This window comes from Anarhichas minor, unplaced genomic scaffold (genome assembly GCF_050575085.1).
Source record: "Anarhichas minor isolate MPS153535 unplaced genomic scaffold, ASM5057508v1 ptg000017l, whole genome shotgun sequence".
NCBI classification, from domain to species: Eukaryota; Metazoa; Chordata; class Actinopteri; order Perciformes; family Anarhichadidae; genus Anarhichas; species Anarhichas minor.
Window position 1 is genome coordinate 14580134 of NW_027466463.1, and position 22186 is coordinate 14602319.

Here is a 22186-nt window from a genome sequence, read left to right on the forward strand (position 1 = left end):
TAGTTATTCAAGACGTCGTATGCTCTTCTGTAACTTGAGTTACCCTGACCTGAGTCTGTAAGGTAACCTCAGTGCTTCCTACAATATCAAATCAAGTTGTATGTGTAACATTAGAAATAGTTTGGTTTTGGTATTTTTAATTAAATTGTCAAGTGGAAAATCTTGGTTGGAGAATACAAAGCCTGAGAAGACAAGTTGTTTGTGAACAAAGGCTGTTTCATTATAGAGATTGATGCTTGATTTTAATTCCAATTTTACTTTTAAAATGTACTCCTGAATTTCATTATGTTTAAGTAGAAAACTGGTTATTGGTAAAGTTGGCAAACATTCTTCCAGTTCAGTTTTCTGAAATATAAGATCTCGCAGAATCAGCAAACATGTAAATTCCTGGAGGGACTGATGAGTATCTTACAGTAGTGTTTCAGTTTAGTATCTTCAGTTAAAGACATGGTATCATTAGATCTAGCTAGTTCTTTGACAGCGCTGCACTTTGCTCATGTCTATTGGACTTCCTTAGTAATGACACCCATTTCGACTGTCAAGCTTCTTCTAACCTTTGAGTCCATTACTGCAGCTCAGGTCAAGTGCAGTCCAAATCCTGCTGTCACATCGTAGCCGTCTTCATCGCGCTCTGATCAGCTTACCACACTCTCACTCTTTTCTTTGATGCTACCTACTGTTAGCAGCTTTTTTTTCTCGCCGCGTGAGAACAGACCTCTTCCTGTAGCAGCACCCACCTCTCATATGATCGGCTCACAGTTTCCCGCTAAGTAGCGATGATGGTTGCACTCATTTTGATGGCCGCTCATAAAGCGACGGCACACGAGGACTGACTAATGAGCTACGTTAAGATAATGCCTCACCTGCCTCACATCCAGCTCCCGCCACTCACTACTCAACTCAAGTGTTCATTTCATAATGCATTTCTGTTGTTTCCCACCTTTGCTAACGATGGACCACTTTTCCAGGTGAATTGATAATATGAATAATTTGTGGCTCATTGTTGGCCTTGAAAATCCCTCTTCTTCTTTTAATCTGTAAGATGAAAGAAAGAGATCCAAATGCCTTTTATTTCAACTTGGTTCAGACATTGTAAGAAACCATTATTATCCTTTTATATTGTGAAGGAACAAAGGAAAGTCCGGGGGCCAGAGTGTTTTTAGGGATGTTTTTGAGACAAAATTAAGATGGATGATAAGCGAGGTGGAAGATTTATGGGGTCTGTCTCGGCAGGTCCCTTGTTGCTAACCTGGCAGCGGCAAACTGCTACAAAAAGGAAAACCACCTGGACTTGGACAGCAACTGGGAGCTGGTGAAGAAAGCCAAGGTTTATTATATTGCGGTAAGTGAGACCCTCTACATTCAAAATAACTGTTCCCCAACTCTATTGCCAGAGCAGGACAAAATGTTAAGAGGCTTTATTCAGGAAATGCCTCAGCGCGCCTCCTGCATTGTCAGTATATCCATTCATCCTTTGTCGAGTGAAATGAGCTATGTTACCTATTGAGACAATGCAGCTCCATTCTCCCCGTTTTCACCCTCGTCTTTGTTCACGAAGCTGCAGCACACTGTGAAATTGTTCTACATGTAATGCATTCATTCATTTCTTTTTACGTGAAGACAAGCCAACAGGTGCTGTGAAAGTGTGGAAATTGATTATTCAAGTTCATTCGGCTTTACGCCCTCCAACACAAACTTCCCCCTACAGACAAAACACACACACACACACACACACACACACACACACACACACACACACACACACACACACACACACACAGAGAGAGATTGAGGAGGACAGATGTGCCCTTAGACGTTCACACACACTCAAGCTGCACCACTGAGGTAATGTCTTCACTTACAGCTTCTGGGTTAGGATGGCCTGCCATGCTCACGTTTCACTGTTTGGGATTACATTTAATTCTGGCAGATCAACATTTTCTCTGATCTCAAGTCAAGATGATAGCCATGAAATTGCGCGGCATTCCACGTCTTTAAGCAGTTCATTATCGGCATAAATCAGCATTACAGCCCAGCCATCAACATACTCCTCGGCATGTTGTCCCAAGTGAAATTCACAACGGTCCCCCTGTTGCCCACAAGCCCTCTAAGCATGAGTGTACTGGAGCCCAATAATGATGGAGGTTTCATAATTAGCCGCCCAGTCGCAGAACCCCCCCCCCCCCCCCCCCCCCCCCCTAAAAAAAACACATCAGTGTTTGTGCCAGAAAGCAGATCAGTCAGTCCATCCTCCAGAGTTTGTGTGGTCTCATTTTTAGCCTCTGGTTCGCATTAGCAAACACGGCACATCCTCTGCAAATTGGCAGTTGGGTTTTGCCCACATCCGACAGTCTTGCGCGCAGGGAAAAGCTTCCGTGGGATTTGAGGGGGGATAGAAGGGCCACAAATGGGTGTTTGTCAGTGCTTGGAATCTCAAACGTCGTTTTCAGCGTCCCTCCCGGGCCTCTTTGTCAAAACAGGGGGATCATTCGCTTTATTAGGGTCCCATTCGCACTTCTAAAGTACTTAGCCAGATACACTGCCACAGCTATTCCCACTTAATACAGTGTGGCGTGTCTAGACCGGTGTTCACTAAGGCCTCCTCTCTCCATTAACCTTGTCGAGAGCACTCAGATGTATTTACCCAATTTACAGCCAGATTGTACATTTTCTCTCTCTCTCTCTCTCTCTCTCTCTCACTGTACCAACCTCTGCTGTGTATTAATGTGCTATGTTGATTTCCATTAAACGACTGCTGGGCGGTATAAGCAGTCTTGTAAACTCTAATCTGTAAATAAATGTAATTACAGAGTAGCGCGCATGTGCGTATGTTAGCATGTTCTCTCGCCTGCACGTGCGTCCGTGTTTGTTGGAGCATGCGTGCTAAACAGGTGATTGATGATTCCTGGCAGAGGCTCTCAAGGTGCCTGCTTCTATGTGGTGTGATTTGGAAGAAAACAGAATTATTAGAGGGCTCTTGCAGCCAGTCTGGCTCATCCAGCAGCAGCGGTGGCAGCAGCAGCAGCAGGGCTGGTGGCAGACGCAGAGCAGGGAGGCAGCACTGCCATTTCTCACAAAGAGAGAGAATGTTGAACTCCTGCCAAATGTTTGGTGGCAGGCTGTTGCTAGGAAATCTGGGTCCTTAGGCAAATCATTGCACAAAGACCAATAACAAAGGCGTGAGTGGGAAGAAGGAATGGCTAAACGCATTTCAGGCTGAGGATATCTCTTCTTTTTTGTTGAATGCCATCGCTGCTGCAGTGATGTTTACAGTTATTTCTTTCCCCGACGATTGTGAACATCAGAAATGGAGGGTGATGTATTGTGTGAAGGGGAGATGAGTGACTCTAATTGGTGGGGGTGATATGTGCGTGCTGGCCCAGTTAGCCTCGTCTCCCCCCCTCCTTCCCTTCACTCCCTCTTTCCTTCCATCCCCATCCCCCTTGGCCCTCTATGGACACCCCTCCTCCTCCTCCTCCTCTCCTTTTGCTGTCTCCTTTGCCTCCCCCCCCCCCTCTCTCTCCAGTCTCTCAGACACACATTCACTTGCTGCTAAACACACACAGCATGCACGCACACATTCTGCAGCATACCACTGGCTTGTTTTTCTTACCACTGAGCGCTTTGCCCTGTAATTTGATCTCCACTGCTTGATGCATCCTCCATGATGCCACTTTGAATTAACCTATGGCGCCACAGCTCTCCTAAGCCCCGGCTAATAAAATGGCCTCTCCTAACTTATGCCATTTACATTCAGGGGGAGGAGGCGGGGGGGAAAGAAGCACTTGGTCCATCTCACGGTCCATGCACAGAGCAAGTAACAGAAATGAAGAAGAGGGGAGATGAACAAGACAATTGACTGTGAAAAGGCCTGTTAATGACTGGGCACAGATGGTTAGAAATAACCCAAGGATAGACGGAGGAGACACTCGCCTCTGCCAACTGGCTTGATACACAAAACTCACCCAATGAGACACAAGCTGCAGTGCTGTTAGGTCACAAACCTGATCACAGCTATGGACGCTTTTCGTTTACGCCCTTAGCTAATGGCGCTATCCCCGTTAGCCTGCAAGAGGTTAGCCACGCCCGAGGAAAACAGCTCACCCACCTTTCTTTTTTTTTTTTTTTTTTTTTTTTTTTTAAACGCTGCAGCAATTTGGAGTGAATGCCTCACACTGTTAACACTGGCACACTGCATATAGCATTAATTGGCAGTTGTATTCTTGCCCTCCCTGCAGGGGAAAGCTGAGTTCAGCTTCAGTCACCGTAGCATAATATGCAAGGAAAAGAGGCGAAGGGGAGGGCAAAAGCAGAAAAAAAGCGCAATACTGGCACCACAAGCAGCACGTCAGCCTGCTTACACTCCAGAGTGGCACACACACACACACACATTGTTACTCCGCCCCAACAGCCCCAGCAATTTGCAGCCAAAAAAGCAAAGGGAGAGGTTTTTGCACACACACTACTAACTGACATCTCATCAGCCAGCCGAATGGCTGATTAGCACAGAGGTGACTGCGGCTGTGTCTCTGTCCAACTCAGAGGACCAAACTGTCCTCGCGCTGACCTTGAGCTTCCTTTCGCTCACTTCCTCTTTCCTTTTCTCTACGACTCTCTCCCCCTTTACCCTCTCGCCACTGCTCTTTATCTCCAATAGTGCTCCCTCCCTCTGTCTCCATCTCCTCCCTCCTTCCTCCCTCTCCTTTTTTTCCTGTCTTTTCCCCCCTTTCCTCTCCACTCTGTACTGCACCACTCTGCACTGCCCCTGTCCTTCCACACAGCCGGGGAGGGATCACGAGGCAAAATGCAGGCAGTGGAGAGAAAGGGGGAGGGAGGGAGGGAAGAGAAGTGGAAGGGGGAGAAAAAAAACTGGCAGGCTCCCCCTTTGTCTGCAGGCGATCAGTTACAGTCTTGGTTGCCGATGAAATTTAATCCCCACCGCATTTACATGCCAAGTTTGACTTCTGGCAAGCCTTATTAAATAGATTTGTAAATCATTTCATCTTGATTAGAATCTGTTCTCAAGGGATCAACATTTTTTTTTTTCCGCCTTGCTTGTGTTTTGTTATGTGCACAATCTGTGCCCACTGGTGTTCGAATTTGAAAGTCAACCCTTGGTGGCGTTGTTTTTTTTTTGTTGTTTTTCCTGTGCGAGTGAGTGTTAGCAGTAGGTTTAGGGGACAAAGAGCGATGGGTGCCAAGTCCCGTCCGTCACCGGCCAAGCCACTGTGTCAGCATGTCTCCCGTCTCTGGAGGTCATGTTGCTGGGCGAGCGACTGCTATGATGTGTATTCTCTTTATTAGGCTGACACCACAGTGTCTTCAGCATGGAACAATGTCATTTCAAATTGTGTTTAATCAAATGGCATTTTGTAATTGCCAGCAAGCATCTTATGAATATGAATTTATAATTGTTCAATTACAAACTGACTGCATCATATTTATTGGCTTTTTTTTTTTTTTTTTCTCTTCTTTCTTCTTCTCCCGCTGGCCTGGGCCAATTATAGGATTTCAATCTTGAGGCAATCAAGTGATAAGGGTGAGGCGTTTAGTGTTTGCTGTCACTATATAATTCTCCCGAATGTTAAACATGCATCTGGGAGGGCTGTATTTGTCAGAAGGCTGTGCGTGGAGGTGCACCTGCCTAATTGAGTGGTAATGAGCTGTCAGGAGTGCGGGCTTGGTGATTGGCTCTTGGCGGGGCGTCCCGTGCCAGTGGGACGCATGGGCTGGCCCGGCCCTGCTGGAGGATCAGCCAGCTCCTCAGCCCTGCAGGCCCGAGTGGGCGGAGCATGGTAAATTAGGGTGGAGAGGCCAAATGATGCTGGCTGTGGAGACATCCCGTGGCTTTCACTCGCCTGTGGGATTTATGTAGGTTGTTTACAATAATCCCGTCTCCTGATTTACTTCTTCATGTCAACGGGTGGCGGGGGAGAAAATGTTCATATGTTTTGCTTAAGTAAAAGTAGAAACACTGCACTCTCAACATTCTCCATCAGAAGTGAATTAATTTTTTTCTTAAGGACACTATCTGTGTATAATAGTCTATACATCGTTTTGTTGGGAGAATCCTACCCATTCTGCGTTTAACTCTGTTGGTGCTCTGCGGCAATGCGTCATATTTGATCAAATGATCTTAATGCTTCATGTAAATTCTACAAAGTAAGAATTAGAGGTTTAATTAATAGAGTGGAGTAAAACAGTATTTCCCTTAGAAGCGCAGTGGAGGAGAATTAAATATGTTTGAAATTGTTGTGGTGAAAGGACGTCGGGGTTCATCTCATTTTGTTACTCTGGAGATGTTCTCATCACAATGAATGGCATGCACTTTTTGTGTATTTACTTGTTTTTTTATTAGAAATGTGTGAGGACATACTTAGAATCTGGCAGGGCTGTGCTGGTTTTATTTGTGGGAGTCTTTATTTCTAGCATCCTAATTTGAACAACAGCAGGAAAAAAAACAAAATCTACTGCTTTAATCTACTGTATTTTGAGTTGTTGCCTCTTGGTGTGTGTGTGTGGGGGGGGAGGCTGTAGTCCATATTACTCTACCAGCATGCAGTGACTCTCTCCTTGTACACCTACGTTACCTTGTAAAAACAGTTTTTCTTCTTCAGCAGGGAAAACACCATGTCCTTTCACCCCGGATTACCATGTGCATCTGCTCCACAGGCAGCAAGTCTGTTTTGCTCTGCCGTGCTGTAAAAGGGATGAAATAGTTCAGACATAATGATATTTCTACTTTCCCTCACCTTGTCCCTTTACTCCCTCTGCATCAAAGCAATCGGCGTGTGTGTGTGTGTGTGTGTGTGCGTGTGCCTTTCTATTCATGAGACCAAGTTGTGAAATGTAGAACACTATTTCAGTCCCATACTTGGATGTTGTGACCATTTGTGTGAGTTCCATGGCTTAATTGAATAGACTGAGTAATTATTTGTCAAGTAATGCTGAGCAGAAAATAAATAGCCACTTTGCGGCTGTGAATTGTGCCTGATGGCCATGTGTTGATACTCTCACCAGGGAGAGTGAAAACCTGCTCTACTGGCTAAGTATCTGATTAAGATTCACATGATGAAACGCTTTAGGATAGTGTGTCTCCTGGGCAAAGATAGTGAGTAGAGTTAAGTGTCAGACGCTGTTATATTGTCACGCTGGAGCATTAAGCCTCGACTGAATAAATATTGCCGGGACATTCTCCTCGCCACAAACCAAAATCCGCAGCACTCGGGGTCAACTTGACGGCCTACGAAGAATCACCCCAGATGTGCATCTCTTGTGCACCAGATGCTGGAGAATTGTTGCCCTCTGCAAGGTTTCATTTCCTCCCTTTATGTCGCTGTAATTTGTTTACGGTCTGTAATAAGCCTCCTTCTGCCTTTTTTTGGCCTTGATCCATTGTCAGCTGCCAGTAAATGTTTCCTCTCTCTCTCTCCCTAATGACTTCTGAGGATAGCATAATGTTTCGTAATGATTTCATAAAGCATTCATTTAATGCTCAAGATATTCTTCGTATCACACCTCACTTCTCATACTATTAACGAGCCCTTTTTATGAATACCGATGCACAAGTTTCTTCCGTTAAATGAACGGACCGAAGTGTAAAACGACAAGTTGTAGTTTTTATGTGGTGTTATGTGCGGGACTATTTTTTTTTTTGGGCTTGGAGCTGTAGCTTCTTTGTTGCCTGGCAACCGCACAATGATGAGAAGAGTCCCAAGAAGTCACTGCGCACTCCCTCAAGAAATAGCCCCCCATACTACCGCAACTTGTTGTTTTAACACTTTGAATTCATAAGAATTAAACAAACAACATGTTATGTGTTAATTAGGGGGCTTGAGACGTGCTCGTAGGCAGATTTCTTATTATTTTCTTCCTTTTGACAGAGGCAGGCTAGCTGTTTCCTACTGGTCCCAGTCTTTATGCTAAGCTAAGCTAACCATCTCCCGGCCACAGATATGACAGTGGTATCGATCTCAAAATACATGTATTAGCCCAAAATGTCACTGATTATAACTTTAGAGAGACATATCTAAAATGTATCAATAAATAAATGCTGCAACTAATGATTATTTTTGGTATTAATACGAAGAAAAATGGCCATCATTACTTCCCCGAGCCCATGGTGATCACACAACTTGTTGTGTCCGACCAACAGTCCAAAGATATTCAGTTTACAACAGAGAAGCATCAAAAGGCTGTAACCAGGAGATGTGCCAGGGACACTTGCTTGACTAATGATGATTAAACAACTAATGGTTTCACTACAGCAGCAGGCTGCATGTGTTTCAGTTAGCATGTCCGGGGTTAGCACATGCAGTGGTGGGAAATAGTTTATTTTTCATACATGGTCCCACTCAGACACAGGCTACTACTCTGACCTTATCTATTGTTTCTCAAGTGTATATTGTAAGCAGCTTTGGAGGCTTTATAAAGACTTAGCCGGCAGGGCTGCCGTTGCTCTGGTGGAACATTTGGACCTCTGGCGAGTGTCAGATTTTCAGCAGCACGTTAAATCTCTTAACCCAGTTCTCTTTCTCCTCTCTCTCTCTCTCTGTCGCTCTCTCTTCCGCTTTGTCTCTCGCCTCCCCATGCTAACAAGCTGTCTGTGATTTATTTTTCATGTATGGTGTTGTTAGCCTCCGCCATTTAAAAAAAATTATATTTAATATTTTCCCCGGCATCTAAACTCTTGTGCCAGTGGTTAGCCCGGTGCCCAGGCCCTGAGGGGGGGGGGGCAGAGTGGATGTGCAGCCAGAGCAGCTGCACATCCACGCCGACAGGGCAAAGTCCTCCAGTCGCACTGTGATGGAGAGGCCAGAGCCACTTTGATTAGCATGTCCGTCGTCATTGGCCAGCTTGAATGTCATGTACCGTGAGCCCAGTCGTCTAATGCTTCAGCTGGCCGCTCCCTGCAATAACTGATAGGGTTGCTTGTTCCAGTGTGGAGGAGAGGCCATGGAGAGCGCCAAATGATTGTGTCAAATGATTGTCCTTCGGGTAAATAAAAAGCAGACATCTTCCTTTTTTTGATGTTCTTTATGTGCGTGCCTTATTTTCAGATGCTGTGGCACAGTCACATTTGAAAGTATTTTGTGCTCCCAACATAACAAGGGGGAACCAATCAAAACAATAACTGTGGTTCCTTTTGACAAAGCCCTTGGCTCACAATTGTCAGAAGATGTAAGCTGACTCATCCACACAAGAAGGGCATGTATCCCTGGGAGCGAGGGGCGAAGAGCTATGATGAATCTTCCCCTTCTGTGCGCTCCTCTCTCCACTGAGCCTGCATGGATTAATTACATGACTAGTAGCTAGTTTAGTCCCATTATTTATTTTTTCTAATGAATAATTTTACTCTCTCTCTCTTTCTCCGCCTGGATTTTATTCTGCTCAGGACTTTTTCGGCTTCACCCCGTGGAAATAAGAATGCATTGATTATTTTCCATCTAGCAAATATCCCACCAACTGAGGAATAACATGCCTTTCCCCTAATTGGTTTGTTTATCTTGAGCAACAGACTCCGGGTTTGTTTGGACTCTGGCTGGCATCCACACACTGCACCGCTCCTCAGCATGATTACTCACCTTGGGAGGAGGCTGCTGGAGCAAGGTTGATGTTCCCCGCATAGACATCGGGCTGTCATTCTCCCCGCTTATGTGACATCATTTGCCAAGACAGATTTGTTACAGGAAAAATAAATTCAGGCCTAAAAAGGGATTGATTTAAGGACAGGCTGCGAGTGGAAAAAAGGCGACAGGAGGGATGGGGGCTCCCAGACACATTTCACCACTGAGAGGGCTCGGGCCGGATCCAAACAAGCTGCCAACAGAAGATGGATTCTGGCTTCATGTATAATTGATAAACTGTATGTTCTAGGTGTCAGCTTTAAAGAGGGAGCTAGGACTATATCAGGAAGCTATTTTTCCTCTCTGAGGCGAGCATCATTTTTATTTTGTCCTCCCCCGTTCTCTGGCTTATCTTCCTGGTTCAGAAAGCCCCGTTGAAAATTATCGTTTTCTTTGAAGACGACGTTCGGGAAGTGCAGCTTTAAAAGCACATCCTGTTCCTGCGCCTATTAGGAGTGCTGGTCCAGGGCAGATAGCCATCTGCAAAGTTGACTGTACATCCTGAGTTATCAGGATTAGCCATCTCACTCTTGACACCTAGCACATTAATATTAGCTATGGGAGACTCTATCCTGCTGAAAGCAGCATAAAAGGATTAATGCAGCGCTTATCCTTTTGGAAATAATGCCCTTTATTGAGCGGATTTGACACTGTAAAGGCTAATGATGACATTCAATGGAGCCAGAATAAGTAATGGTGCATCATCCCGTGTCATGCAGCCAGAATAGTCGCTATTTGCATTCCGACGGCTCAAGCTGTATTGATTTTGCCTGAAGACGTTCGGTTGTTTTTCCTCTGCGGCAGTAAGAAAGTGTTACTCAATCATCAACGTCCTGTAGCTAATGACAGTCCTCTCCCTGTAAGCCCCAATGACACGCTCCGTTCATCGTCATATTGTATGCTCCACTCTCACCTCTGAGCACTTTGAGCTGCAGGAATTACTGCACATGAAACACAATATGCCAGCATGTCACCCTGCCTGTCAATCACGCACAGACTATGGGGTTAATGTGGCTTTGCCCACTCACTTTAATAGTAGTAGGTTTGTATCCTGCCAGTCAGTGGTGTGGTGCAGTTTGTACCACAAAGGCTGAACTATTTGAGTGGACCGGAGGAAGGTGGAATACCAACTTTATGCCCTATAATTTCCCTTTGACACAATATAATAGCTGTTAATAACAGATTTCTATCGTGTTTTTGTACAAGACTTGAAGTGCAAAAAGTAGCCTGATTCATATTATTTTTGTTTGTATCGTGTGTAACCTGCTGGATGTGTAAACAGGAAACACGCCTGCACGGGGTAACCGGATCCCGTCACAGTGAGAATTTAAATCAAGCTCCAACGATTGCAATTCAGTTTGAGAGAGTCTCCTTGAACCCCTCACACGATTTGATTATAAAGAGGTTAAACAACTGTAATAATAAATCTGTCAAATTTTTAATAAGATGTGCCATTTTCTATCAGGCGTTATAACGGTGAGGGGCAGACAAGTGGCCGTCAGGGCCACCTGAGAGCGTTCCCTCTGTTCTTTCTGCTAAACTGCCGCTTCCCCGAGGTGTTTTTTCTTTAGCTGACAATGTAGTAACCTTATCAATCACAGCTGCTTCCCTCTCTCTCCCAAGGACTTGAGCTGATACGTTCTAAGTGCTCTCTCTTTGAGCAGTTTTAATAGGAATATTGCATGCTCATTTCGGCGATGCCTCCCTGTTTCTTAATGAGCTGATAAAGCCCCAATTACGGAGGCAAATCCTGATTTCTGATTTGCATTAACGACTCTTGTTTCACCGCACACGGCGGAAACGCACATGATTGAGGTGCCGAGCTGTTGGACCTGCCTTTTCCAGAGACTCCGTGTGTTGATGTGCATGTGTAGGGACACAGGAGATAGACAGATTAGATTAGATACAGTAGATCCTGCGCGGGGCCCCGGCCGCTTGTGCGTGGAATGTGATTTAGTTGGGAGGTTTGCGACGGGCTGTGGGGCTGCTCTGGGCTCTGTGATGGGTGAGGGGACAGACTGACAGTGACAGTGGGGTGGTAATGGCTCTGAATGAGGAGGAATGGCCCCTGTAAGGCCTCCTCTCCCAGTGGCAGAGCAGAGCAGCCCGGTCCAAAATACACTGCGAAAATGAATTCTTCTCTACACCTGCGTGGGTTCTTTTCTTCCCGAGGCTATTTACAGCTTCACCAATCTGAGGGGAAATGGTGAGAGAAATGGAAAACTCTACCCTTAAAGAAATCCAGCCTTCACTTATATTAAGTATCAGCAGCTGCAGTGACGCCACAGCCCATCAGATGTTTGAGACATCAGTGGATGTAAAAAGAGAAAAAGAGAGAGGATGTTGTATTACATGTGCAGCTTTTGTTTGGTTTTAACGGGACCCCGAACAGTTTGCCAAGAGGGAGACACAAAGCTGATCAAAGTCGACCTCTGGATGTGTGATCAGAGATGTGGACGTATCGGTTTGAATGCACTTGCATATGATTTCCCGGGTTTGTTTTCATACTGCCACATATTTGCCTCTCGTCTGTGAAACTGAAACATCATGTCTGGAACTTTGACTGGGGAGCTCTGCAGTTCATGAAAGATGCATCCACTCGCTCTTTTTCTAACTCTTCGCCTCTGATACCCTTGTCATATCATATCCATGTCATGTCGGTGCGCGTATTAATTATGTAGCAGGCGCAGTTGAGGAGACAATATTGATGCATCTCAACTAGACGTTCTATGTATATTACTCACCCGTTGTTGGGAAACGTAAACAAGACTTAATTAAGGATGAGAAGACGCTTTAATGTTTAGCCCTGTGAGTAAATAATTCTTAGCCAGTGTTTACAGGAAGCGTTTTTTTCTTTCTTCCTGCTTCTCTCTCGGGCTCCATTTTATTCGTGCCCTATTCAACCGTTGTGGTCACTTTTTTTTCTGGTTCAAGTGAAGTGTTTGACCCGGCCACCCCCGCCTGGGTTTCTCCGTCTTTTAGTCTGCCGAGCTAAAAGTATTATCGACGAACGGCACCCAGTTGCACCTTTTTTTTTTTTTTGGAGCTGTCCCAAATTGCAGAGGTAATTTACTTCTTTGCAATCAAATTTATGCATGAGTAAGAGGTCATATTGTAATATAAAATTGCTCAGCAGTGGCACACGTCCTGCCAGATCCTGTGTGGGATTTTGTGTTTCAGTTTATGACTCCTCTATGTGCGGTAATCTAATGGAACTGTGATAGCACTCGAATATATTCCCTCACCAAATGAATATCAGGAGGGAACACAGTTCTGGATGGTTCCTCTTGAAATACAGCTGTTTCCCTCCGGTCCTCTTCCTCCTTCTGTAACAAATGGTCTCTCAGGATTAAAACCACTACAAACACTTCAGAGGTATTAATCTTCTTCCAGGATCTCATTCAAAAGTTGCATTTAAAAGGGGGAAAAAAAAGACTTACACACTTGTTATGTTTAATGCCAAATCGGATATCTGTGTTCCTCGCAGATATAGATTAAGTACGTGCTGCGAAAGCATTTTTTTTAAGTTGGTAACCCTGTCGTTGCCAGCGACTGAGTCAACATTGATTGTGTGCGTTTTCATAATGCCAGAATGATTGTTTTACAGCGTTGTGATTGCCGCGGTTTGGCAGGAATAATTGGAGGTTCAAAGCGTCGATCCAGCGAGTGTGTAGCCTGGGGATAGGTTTCTGGAGGATCTGACACTTCAGACGCATTATGAAGCCATCACGTCTAATTTGCACAGGCCTCTTTTGTAATTTACCCCCAATTCAGAGGAACAGTCTCCTGCTCTGCAGCACAATGCACACTCCGCTTGCATTGTTCATGCTCATTGGAAGAGACACTGAGTGAATGAGTCTTGGAGCTCAAATACTGTGCAGCACTGTTCGTGTCATATTTGTTGCTGTGTAATGGCTCCTGATTTATAGTTTCCTGCGGCGCCTTTTTCGGTTTGGTGCAGAGCAGACAGCGCTGCACGGTATATACAGCAACCCGCTTTCTGTGCATCCAGTCCAAGCGGCTTGTTTACAAGTCGCTGTTGAAGCGACTGCTTGACAGATAAAGGACCTCAAAACGCGGTATAGTCTTTGAGAGAAGGGGGGGGAAACCTCTTCAGAGGAAGGACTGGGGTTTTCCACATGCCGCCCAGACATTCGCACACATATTGAGTTTGTCTGTGTGCATCTTTGAAGATGCAAATGTGTCAACCACATGTAACCAACCACCCAGCGAGAAGCTGAGATGCTCAACTGCCTTTCTCACGGCTCTTAAATGGCTGCCAGTGATCTTCAGCAGCTCTGCGTGTCTGTGAAGCCCGCAGTTCTTTTTCAGCGGACAGATTAGTTTTCGTGGTCTATTGAATCATTTGTGCACATTTATCACAGAGCAACAAAACGTCAGTTTAACCACATTAGGGGACGGAAGAGAGCTTGGCTGTAAAATGTTATGACTTCTCTTGTAGCCAACGGTTCCAGCAGATAGTAAGTGAAGGCTTTTAGAATGACACAGAAGCCGTTAATTGGCCGCTAACGTAAACCAGAAGTTACTAGAGTCGGTTAATGGATTTATTAGTCAAACTTTATTTTAGGTCTATTTTACATGGCAATGCAGACAGAATGCTTTTCATTTTGAACATGCAGCTCCTTAATCAAGAGGATGTTTATACCTCAAACTTGCCAGCCAGCTCTGACATGGTGGTGTAATAAAAGAAAAAACTGGCACATCATAGCTCGGCATATCCCGACAGAGCAGACATTCGTAAATTATTGATGTTTTCCCTTGCTCTGTCACCTATCATTGCACTATCCTTCTCCTCCTGCGTTTTTGAAATGCACGAGTGGTAGTCCTGCAGTGTGGCAAGTCGTGTTACCGGCTCTCATTTCAATATCTGAAGTGAAAGGTCGGGATGATATATTCTGTCCTGCCGCGGTGACAGTGACTTACATGCACACCAGTTCAAGACGGTACACTTTGTCGAGGCCCACCCAGCCTGTCGAGGAAACTGATAATGAATCAATCTGTGTGAAACATTTATGGGTGCCCCCCACACCCCACCCCCTCCTCGCGTGAGGCCAATTAGGGCATCCTCGGTGGCCCCTGCTGTCTGAGTCAGGGAAGCCCCTTGCATTGTCATATCAATATTCCTCTGTTGATCTCCAGCTGAGGCGAGTCCGGCTGCTCTCTCTACACATGCTAATTTGCATTCGCCAGCATGTGTGGGAGATGGCATGCTGGTTGTCTCTCCTCCTTGTTCCCAAACCTACTGTTGCCTCCCTCTCTCTGTCTTTTTTTACTTTTTTCTTTTTCTTTTTTTTTCGAGAGGGAAAGGTTTCTTGATTCCTGGCATGCCAGAGAAGGGTCCTCTGAGGATTACATTGGCTAAGCCCTTATCACTCCAGGAAATTCACTGCCTGCTTAAAAAAGTGGTAGGAGTAGAAAATCAAGAGGAAGTGTTATTCTTTTTAAGTTTCTCCCTATTCCCATGGAAAGTTATTACGGGTTTGAAGAAAAGTCTCGTAACTACATTTCATATTTCACCCTTCTTTTTCTTTTTTTCCATGCGGCTGGTGGAATTTAAGAAGTGGAAAATGTGAAGGCAGGTGCTTGAGAGAGAGAGAGGGGGGAGGGGGGGGAGAGAGGGGGAGGGTTAGGGAGGGCTGTGCTCACTGGGAAGCGATGTTAAACATCCAGGGGAAATGTTTGTTATTCTAATGGGATACCACCATGGTAACAGCTTTAAGAGACTCCCAAGGCTTTGTGTGGAGTATATGCACGCTTTCATCAATCTCGCCTAATTTCTTTTGGGGATTAGCAAATATAATCAGTCCTTTCTCCAAGTCGTCACCTGCTTATCGACATGAATATTACGGTGAAATTTAGCAGAACACAGCCCTGTTGGATGTGGAGAAAGCAATACACGGGGCATTAATATAAATCACAAATTGAAGTTAATGCATTCAAAAGTCATTAGTATTCCTTTTGTGCTGAATGACATGCCAGACAGAATAGTTTACATTTTGCACTTACCTACTTCTTTTCCTTTTCCTGCTTCTTTTCTTGTAAATCCTTGCAACCGAGACCAAAGCACTTTTGCTCGTATTACATCTTCCAGTTAAACATGTTTCTGACAGAGGTAATGAATTATGTTATTTTCAGATTTAATACCTTTACAAGGGTTTTAAAGGCAATGGAGTGAACTCATTTACAAGACGTAGGGGAGAAAAAAATGAAACCCCTGCCTGATGAGGAGCCTCCGTGTTTAAAGGGCTCCAATAACTTGTAAGCCCCTCTCAGTTTTATACCTTTTTCTCTCCCGCTGCAGATTTCCTTAAGTGGCTTATGTGAATTGCAATTGCCACATTGAATCCAGGGAGTACACCGAATACATTTCTTCCCGGCCGTGACCAGCTAACAGCGCGTTGAACTTGCGCGTGTGGTGATGGAGGGGTTTCACACACGGCACCGCGGCGCCGTGGGAGTATAGCCTGACCTGAAGCTAAGCCCCCAGCCGGAACAGCCTTCCATCACACTCACAACACTGCCCTCTTATCTACTGGCATTTCTGTCTGATACAAACAGCCAAGACGTGATATAGTTGGCTACATGTCATATCTGGCATTGTACTACTATCTGCTCTCCCCCCCCCTCTGTGAAATATAATGCTTTTAACTCACCAGCTTTTTGCCTTCGCTATTTTTTTTCCTTCTGTGGCAGAGACAGAGACCAGTGTGTTTGCTCGTCTTGGCCAAAGGCCAAAGGCTCTTTCTGATATAATCCCCACCATCGATCAGACTTTGTTTACTCTAACATGGTTTCTCTCCCCTCCAGCAATTAGGAGGCAACCTTCCACCTCCTGCTCCACAGACCAGCTTTATAAGTTTATTTTTCCCTTAAGTGGTAATTCTTCATGTGGCGGCTAAGCTCTAAGTGTGGGTGTATATTAACTGGTGGATACTCTTCAACCAGACTGACGCGTTGGATTCACAAATTTTTGTTAATGTGTCTTTGTCTTTGAGGAGGTGAATTCTCCAGTCACCAATCCCTGGCACTTATTGCGCTGTGCTATTAGTACAGTGTGTTATTTAGGGATAATTCACACATTTCCCATATAGCACTCCACATTCAGTGTTTTTCATTTCCGCCGCCCCACTTAGAAATCTCAAGCACGTTGAAATTTTAGACAAATGGATGTGACTGTAGAAGCTGAGGATGACTCTCCTGTTCGTCTGAGAGGCTCTCGTCATAATAAATCAGGCGGGAGAGTGACTGGTCGTCTCTGTGGTCGCGGCTAAAGAGGATCATATTCCACGCAGAGAGGAGCGCATTTTGCTTTATTGGAAATATTGTGATCCTAAATACAGTTATGATCAATTTAAGGGCTGAAATATTGCATGGACTCTTGGATGGATTCGATATTGATTTGGGTCTGGTTTCATTAAGAAAAAGTCAGATAGATGCTTAAGTTTCCTTTGATGCACAACGGGTTAGTGCTCTTTTGTTGTTAGTTTTTAAACGAGACTAGAGTACTGTATTTAGTTTTTCTTTTATTTCATTGATGACTGAAATAATGCTGTTCATAGATGGAATAAAAAAAAGTGGTGTCCACAGCATGAACACTAAAAATGACACAATGCAGTTCTTTGCCATTTGTAAATTACTATTACTACACTTGTCAGGGATGATGCAAGTGTCTGAAATCTTAATTTATTGCCCACTATAAAGTAGTAAGTGTTCATTAAGCAGAGAATAGAATGAGTGAAGGAGGAACAGATAGGTGGTTTTCAACCTGTTTTTATGAGCACATGTAGTCTCTATTTGTACATTAAAAGCACTTAATTGAAACGCAGATAAGTTGAAAACAGCAAAGGTTTTGCTGAGGTGGAAAAATCGGTTCATCAATAAAAACGAAATGCGAGAGAGTGCAATGGAAACAAACCAAAAAGTTCCAAGGACACTTCAGGTAATGAGTGTACTAATACCTGACAAAAAACAAAAGATCTGGTAAAAAATGGTGACACGGATAGTATCAATAGAGACAAACAAGGTGCACAAACATGGTACAAAATGCAAACAAAACATGTAATTTAGTGTGATTGCAGTGGTCATTTTCTCCAACAGAGAGGCAATAGTAACCGCGTTACGGCTGATAAGTCTTGCAGAATTATCGAAGGCAAGCCGCATGCTAATGCGTCGGAACTGTTTTAATTTAACATGTAACACGTTGCTTCACCCTGTTACTTGTGCTTTTTGGCAGACAACCCTGACGCCTACCAGCAGCATCTGAATTTATGATTTTGGGGGTTTTTGTTTGTTGTGTACTCAAGAAAGACTCGTATTTTCTGGCCGTGATTATTTATCTCAAGTGGGGGAAGCTCTCAGTTCACTACACTGCTAATGCTACGCGTGCTTTCAGGGAGGAAACTGAGCAATAACTTTCACAATAACTCAGCATCAGAACTCGAGTACAGGAGCGGTGGCCAACTTTTAATGGTATTATCATGCATTCACTTCAAAAAGTTGAAAGTTCCTTCTGTGTCTTCCAGTCTTAGATGTTTTTTTTTTTTTTTCTTCTTCTTTTGATCACTAAGATTTTGAAGTCCTGCTGAGGTATTTCCATCAGCTGTGATTAGCTGTGCACAGGTAGGGAGGTACTCCTCACTCAGCAGTGCATTTTCAAGGCAATTTCAAGTTTGAGCAGAAGCGGACCCGTTCTCTTGACGATGGCCAAATACCACAGCAACAAGAGAGTCTTTATGGAGCAAATTCATGCGTCGAAGAGACGAGTAAACTTTCTGTTGAGTGCAGTGTTTCTGCTCCTCCTCTTTGTATGTTTACATCATCTCTGTGCACTCAATATTTCTCCCTCTTGGCCAGAATAAAAACAAAGTCAATCAGAGCTGACTTGCGGCACCCTCACAGCAGCGGGAAGATAAAAACATGTGGTGTGAATAAACAAGCTCTTAAGTTTCCTAGCCTTGGCGGTATTTCTTACCAGTTGTCATTTTATATAGCTGTCGTCTTTTGCATAATTCCACGGTGCATTTGGCTTGGCTTGATTTGATTTAGGACCTCCACTTTCAAGGAAATTGGGCTTAGGGTATGTAAGTTCACACTTCTTGCCTCCTGGCAATTGAATTCTCTGAGCTTGATTTTAGTGCTTTGGCAACACCAGCATTGAGTATCGGCACCATGTTGTGTCACTGAAGACCTAAGACACTCGAACCTTTCTGTGAACTCTGTGTGAATTCATACATTTTTTTAAATGGAAAGTATGTCACCTGTCAAGTTAAAATGGCAAAAAAATTACAACAAAAGTTGTCAGCTTCTCCAAGCTTTGCTCAGCTCCGCTTTTAAAACCAGTTAACCAGTATGTTGGCATGGCCGCGTATCAGTGTGGACTTAGAATGGCATTAGTGAAACATTGATCTCCCTCCTGCTGCAACTTTGTATTGCTCTCCACTCATTCTGAATCCTAACTGGGCGATTCTGCAAATAAATCTGTTCATCTGTCTGTGCTTTCTCCCAGGGGCCGCCATATTAAAGTTTCAATTAGGTGATTTTATTATTATTTTTTTTTAAATCGGGCATGAATAATTAAAAGTTCCTTTCCTGCCACGTGTTCTCATGAGCGCACACAGTCAGTAGTTATTATTAGACTGAATTTAAGCGGCCCCGTGTCCTCGGCTCTGAGCAGTGGGCACCGAGCTCCTGCATTGAGTTTGACAGCCTTCACACAATATTGTGCAAGGGCGCTCCCTTAGCTTCTCATGCTGGTTAAATGTAATATGGCAGATGGATAGTATTTGCAGGGAGAGCGGGGGTCTCACCCTCCCTCTCACTCTTTTTTCTTTTTTTTTCTTTGCCGTCTCTTGCCAGTACCTCAGACATTTCAAGGGGGAGAAATATGTATCAAATTAACTCTTAGCAACAGGGCCTCCAAGCTCCCTGCCCTTGTCTTTTCAGCAATCAGAGCTTTGTTATTTTAGTCTTTCAACCAAAACCAAACTGGATTCAATGGCTTCAGCAATTACCTGTAATTTTCCAACCTGGTGCGCTAGCTTTCAGCGGCGCGACTGTGAACAGTGAAAGATTGTCTCCTCGGTTCCTCATTTTAGTGTTCAAGTTAAGTGCGCTAATTCATTTACATCCACATCGTGGCACTTTTGGAAAATGTTCACTTCCCAGCGACAGGAATGTCTGCAGATATTTGGTTTCTGTGCGCGCACAACTTTCGAGTCCCTGAAACTAGAAACCCCTCTGCAGTGTCGACACTCCGACACTGAACCTCTGCTTTATACATCTGACCCACATATTAATACGTCCTTTCAAGCCAGTTTAGATGAGACAACTCTGAGGCCCGCCATCTGTTTTCACATTGCAGACTTTTATCCCATTTTTCCATCGACCCCCACAAACTCCCCTTTCCATTCCCCATCCTGTTCGCCAAATGTGTAAGAAACTACAGGAGCTCAACTTGACACAAGAAGTGCATGCGAGTATGCGAGTATGTGTTTTGTGCGAGTCGGAGTGATGTTTCCCTTCAGAGGTACTGAAGGAGAGAGAACTGCCTCGCACTAAAATGCTAATTAAGTGCAGTGTGGCAGACAAGGACACTTGAGAGTGTGTGCATTAGCAAATTTGAACTCCCTGCAAACCAAATAGTTTGTTCTTGGCTAATCTCCCAATGATGTAGGCCAGAACAACAGTAGGAACCAGAGAGAGTAGAATATAGAGAGAAGCATGCTTTTCTTTTTCATTACCAAGATAACACCATTTTAGGAGAAGAAAGCATCTCTTCTGGCATCGTTTTTCCCCCCCCCCTTTTATCTCCTCACTGAGGTAACATATGGTATCTGTAAGGGAGAGTCAGTTTGTACTATGCGGTGAATTATTTTTTGGATTAGTATTGGCATTTAAATGCTCTTGGCTTTAAATCTTGTCTGTTTTAGATCTTAAGTACATTCCTTGGCATCCCGCTCTCCCGCTCAGGCTGGCCTCTTCCCCCAGCCAACACATTTTTTTTGAAACTGTAGAGCTTAACAGGAGAGCAAGAGGCAGCCATTTGAAAAGACCCCAGAGCTGATCTCAAATAACTTTTTAGTGAGATACCACTCAAATCAAACCAATTCATCCGATGTTGTGATGCCAACAAAACCTCATCCTCAAGTTGGGGTGAAAAACCTTTTTTTTTAGTTTTTACCATGCAAGTAGTTTCCTCCATTGCTTTACAGGGTGGAGGCGTCTGAGGTTAATGTAATTACAGTCCCTGATGGTTGTACAAATTGCAGGCTGGTAGTGTGACACACGCTCCCCTCAAGTGCTTTGTGGTTGGCTCTAATGTCTTGTTTTATCCACGCTCATTAAGACGACCTTGGCCAGGTATGTTTGGCTATCGCCACATCTCTGTATTTCACGTACACCACAAGAGACCTTCGCGACATCGGAGGGGCGAAATGTCCGCTAGCTTAAAAAAATCGGGTCATATTTAAACCACAGAAAATGTTTTAGAAATAAATACTGCAGTAGTTAGTAACTGATGTCTCTGCCCGGGTTGTTAAATCCAGCATTTGTGGCACATTTATGTTGCCCCAGAGATCCTGTCTGACATGATAGCCCCCTTTCCTCGTCTCCAAGCGGCCTTTAAAAGCACGGCCCTCCCTTCCACTACAGTTGGCCTCCCTCCAGCTCCCTCACACGAAGTGGATGAATTCCTAGATGTCTGATAAGCTTCTCCAGAACATGATTCTTAATGGAAGAGAGAAGAAGACGAGGCAGATGCTATCAGCACGGTTGAATTGCCTTGCAGTCGGATCAAACATCCTAAAAGTGCTGGGGATGCTGAATCACGCTGAAACGATGTTGCACATTTATCTTCTCTGTTGGTTTAATTGAACTTGTTTCTAAATGAGACCAACTGGCCGTTTCAATGCAAACAAAACATCATTCAAATTGGGAAAATCTCAGTTGCTTTTTTTCCTGAGTGAAAACCCTTAAATGAGCTCTTTTCATCCTTGTAATTTCTTTCCCTCCACTCAAGGCACTTTGTGACACGATTTATTACTTACCTCTGTTTGTTTGGCCTCTTTCCTTCTCCTGTTTATCGAGCCAGAGACTGACACAGATTCCCCCACCCCCATCATGTGAAGGTCTTGTTTGTCCGTGTGTGTTTCTCCGTGTGTGTGTGTGTGTGTGTGTGTGTGTGTGTGTGTGTGTGTAAAACAGCAGGACCTGCAGGATCAAGGGGAGTAAAATATATCTTGCAACACTGGCGTAGCGTGCCAGAGGTGTCTTGATGGAGATGGAGTCATACTGAGGTAATGAAGCTCCAAACCTCAGCTATCGATCCACCTCGCAATGGTGCTTTACAGAGATAACTGAGGAGGAGAGCAGTGTGTGGCCTCATGTGCGCTCTGATCTGTGTGACATCTAATTCTGTGTAATGAACCCTGTGCACTAGAGAGCATGATGGGGGGCTGTCTATGGTAATGACAGGGATAGCATGGCCTGGGCGGATTTTACAAAGCTTTGAAACACTGCCGGTTAGCTCACAGGGCTTTCCT

At 44.4% G+C, this 22186-nt stretch overlaps 1 protein-coding gene across 2 annotated transcripts in view; it reads left to right on the top strand.

The window, feature by feature from the left end:
- The window catches only part of adkb (adenosine kinase b), a 93614-nt gene that overhangs the window by 42149 nt on the left and 29279 nt on the right, over positions 1-22186 (top strand). For both annotated transcript variants that reach the window (XM_076093857.1, XM_076093856.1), the window contains one exon: positions 1234-1342. In XM_076093857.1, the coding sequence (XP_075949972.1) occupies positions 1234-1342 (109 nt within the window). The remainder of the gene's footprint in view (positions 1-1233; positions 1343-22186) is intronic.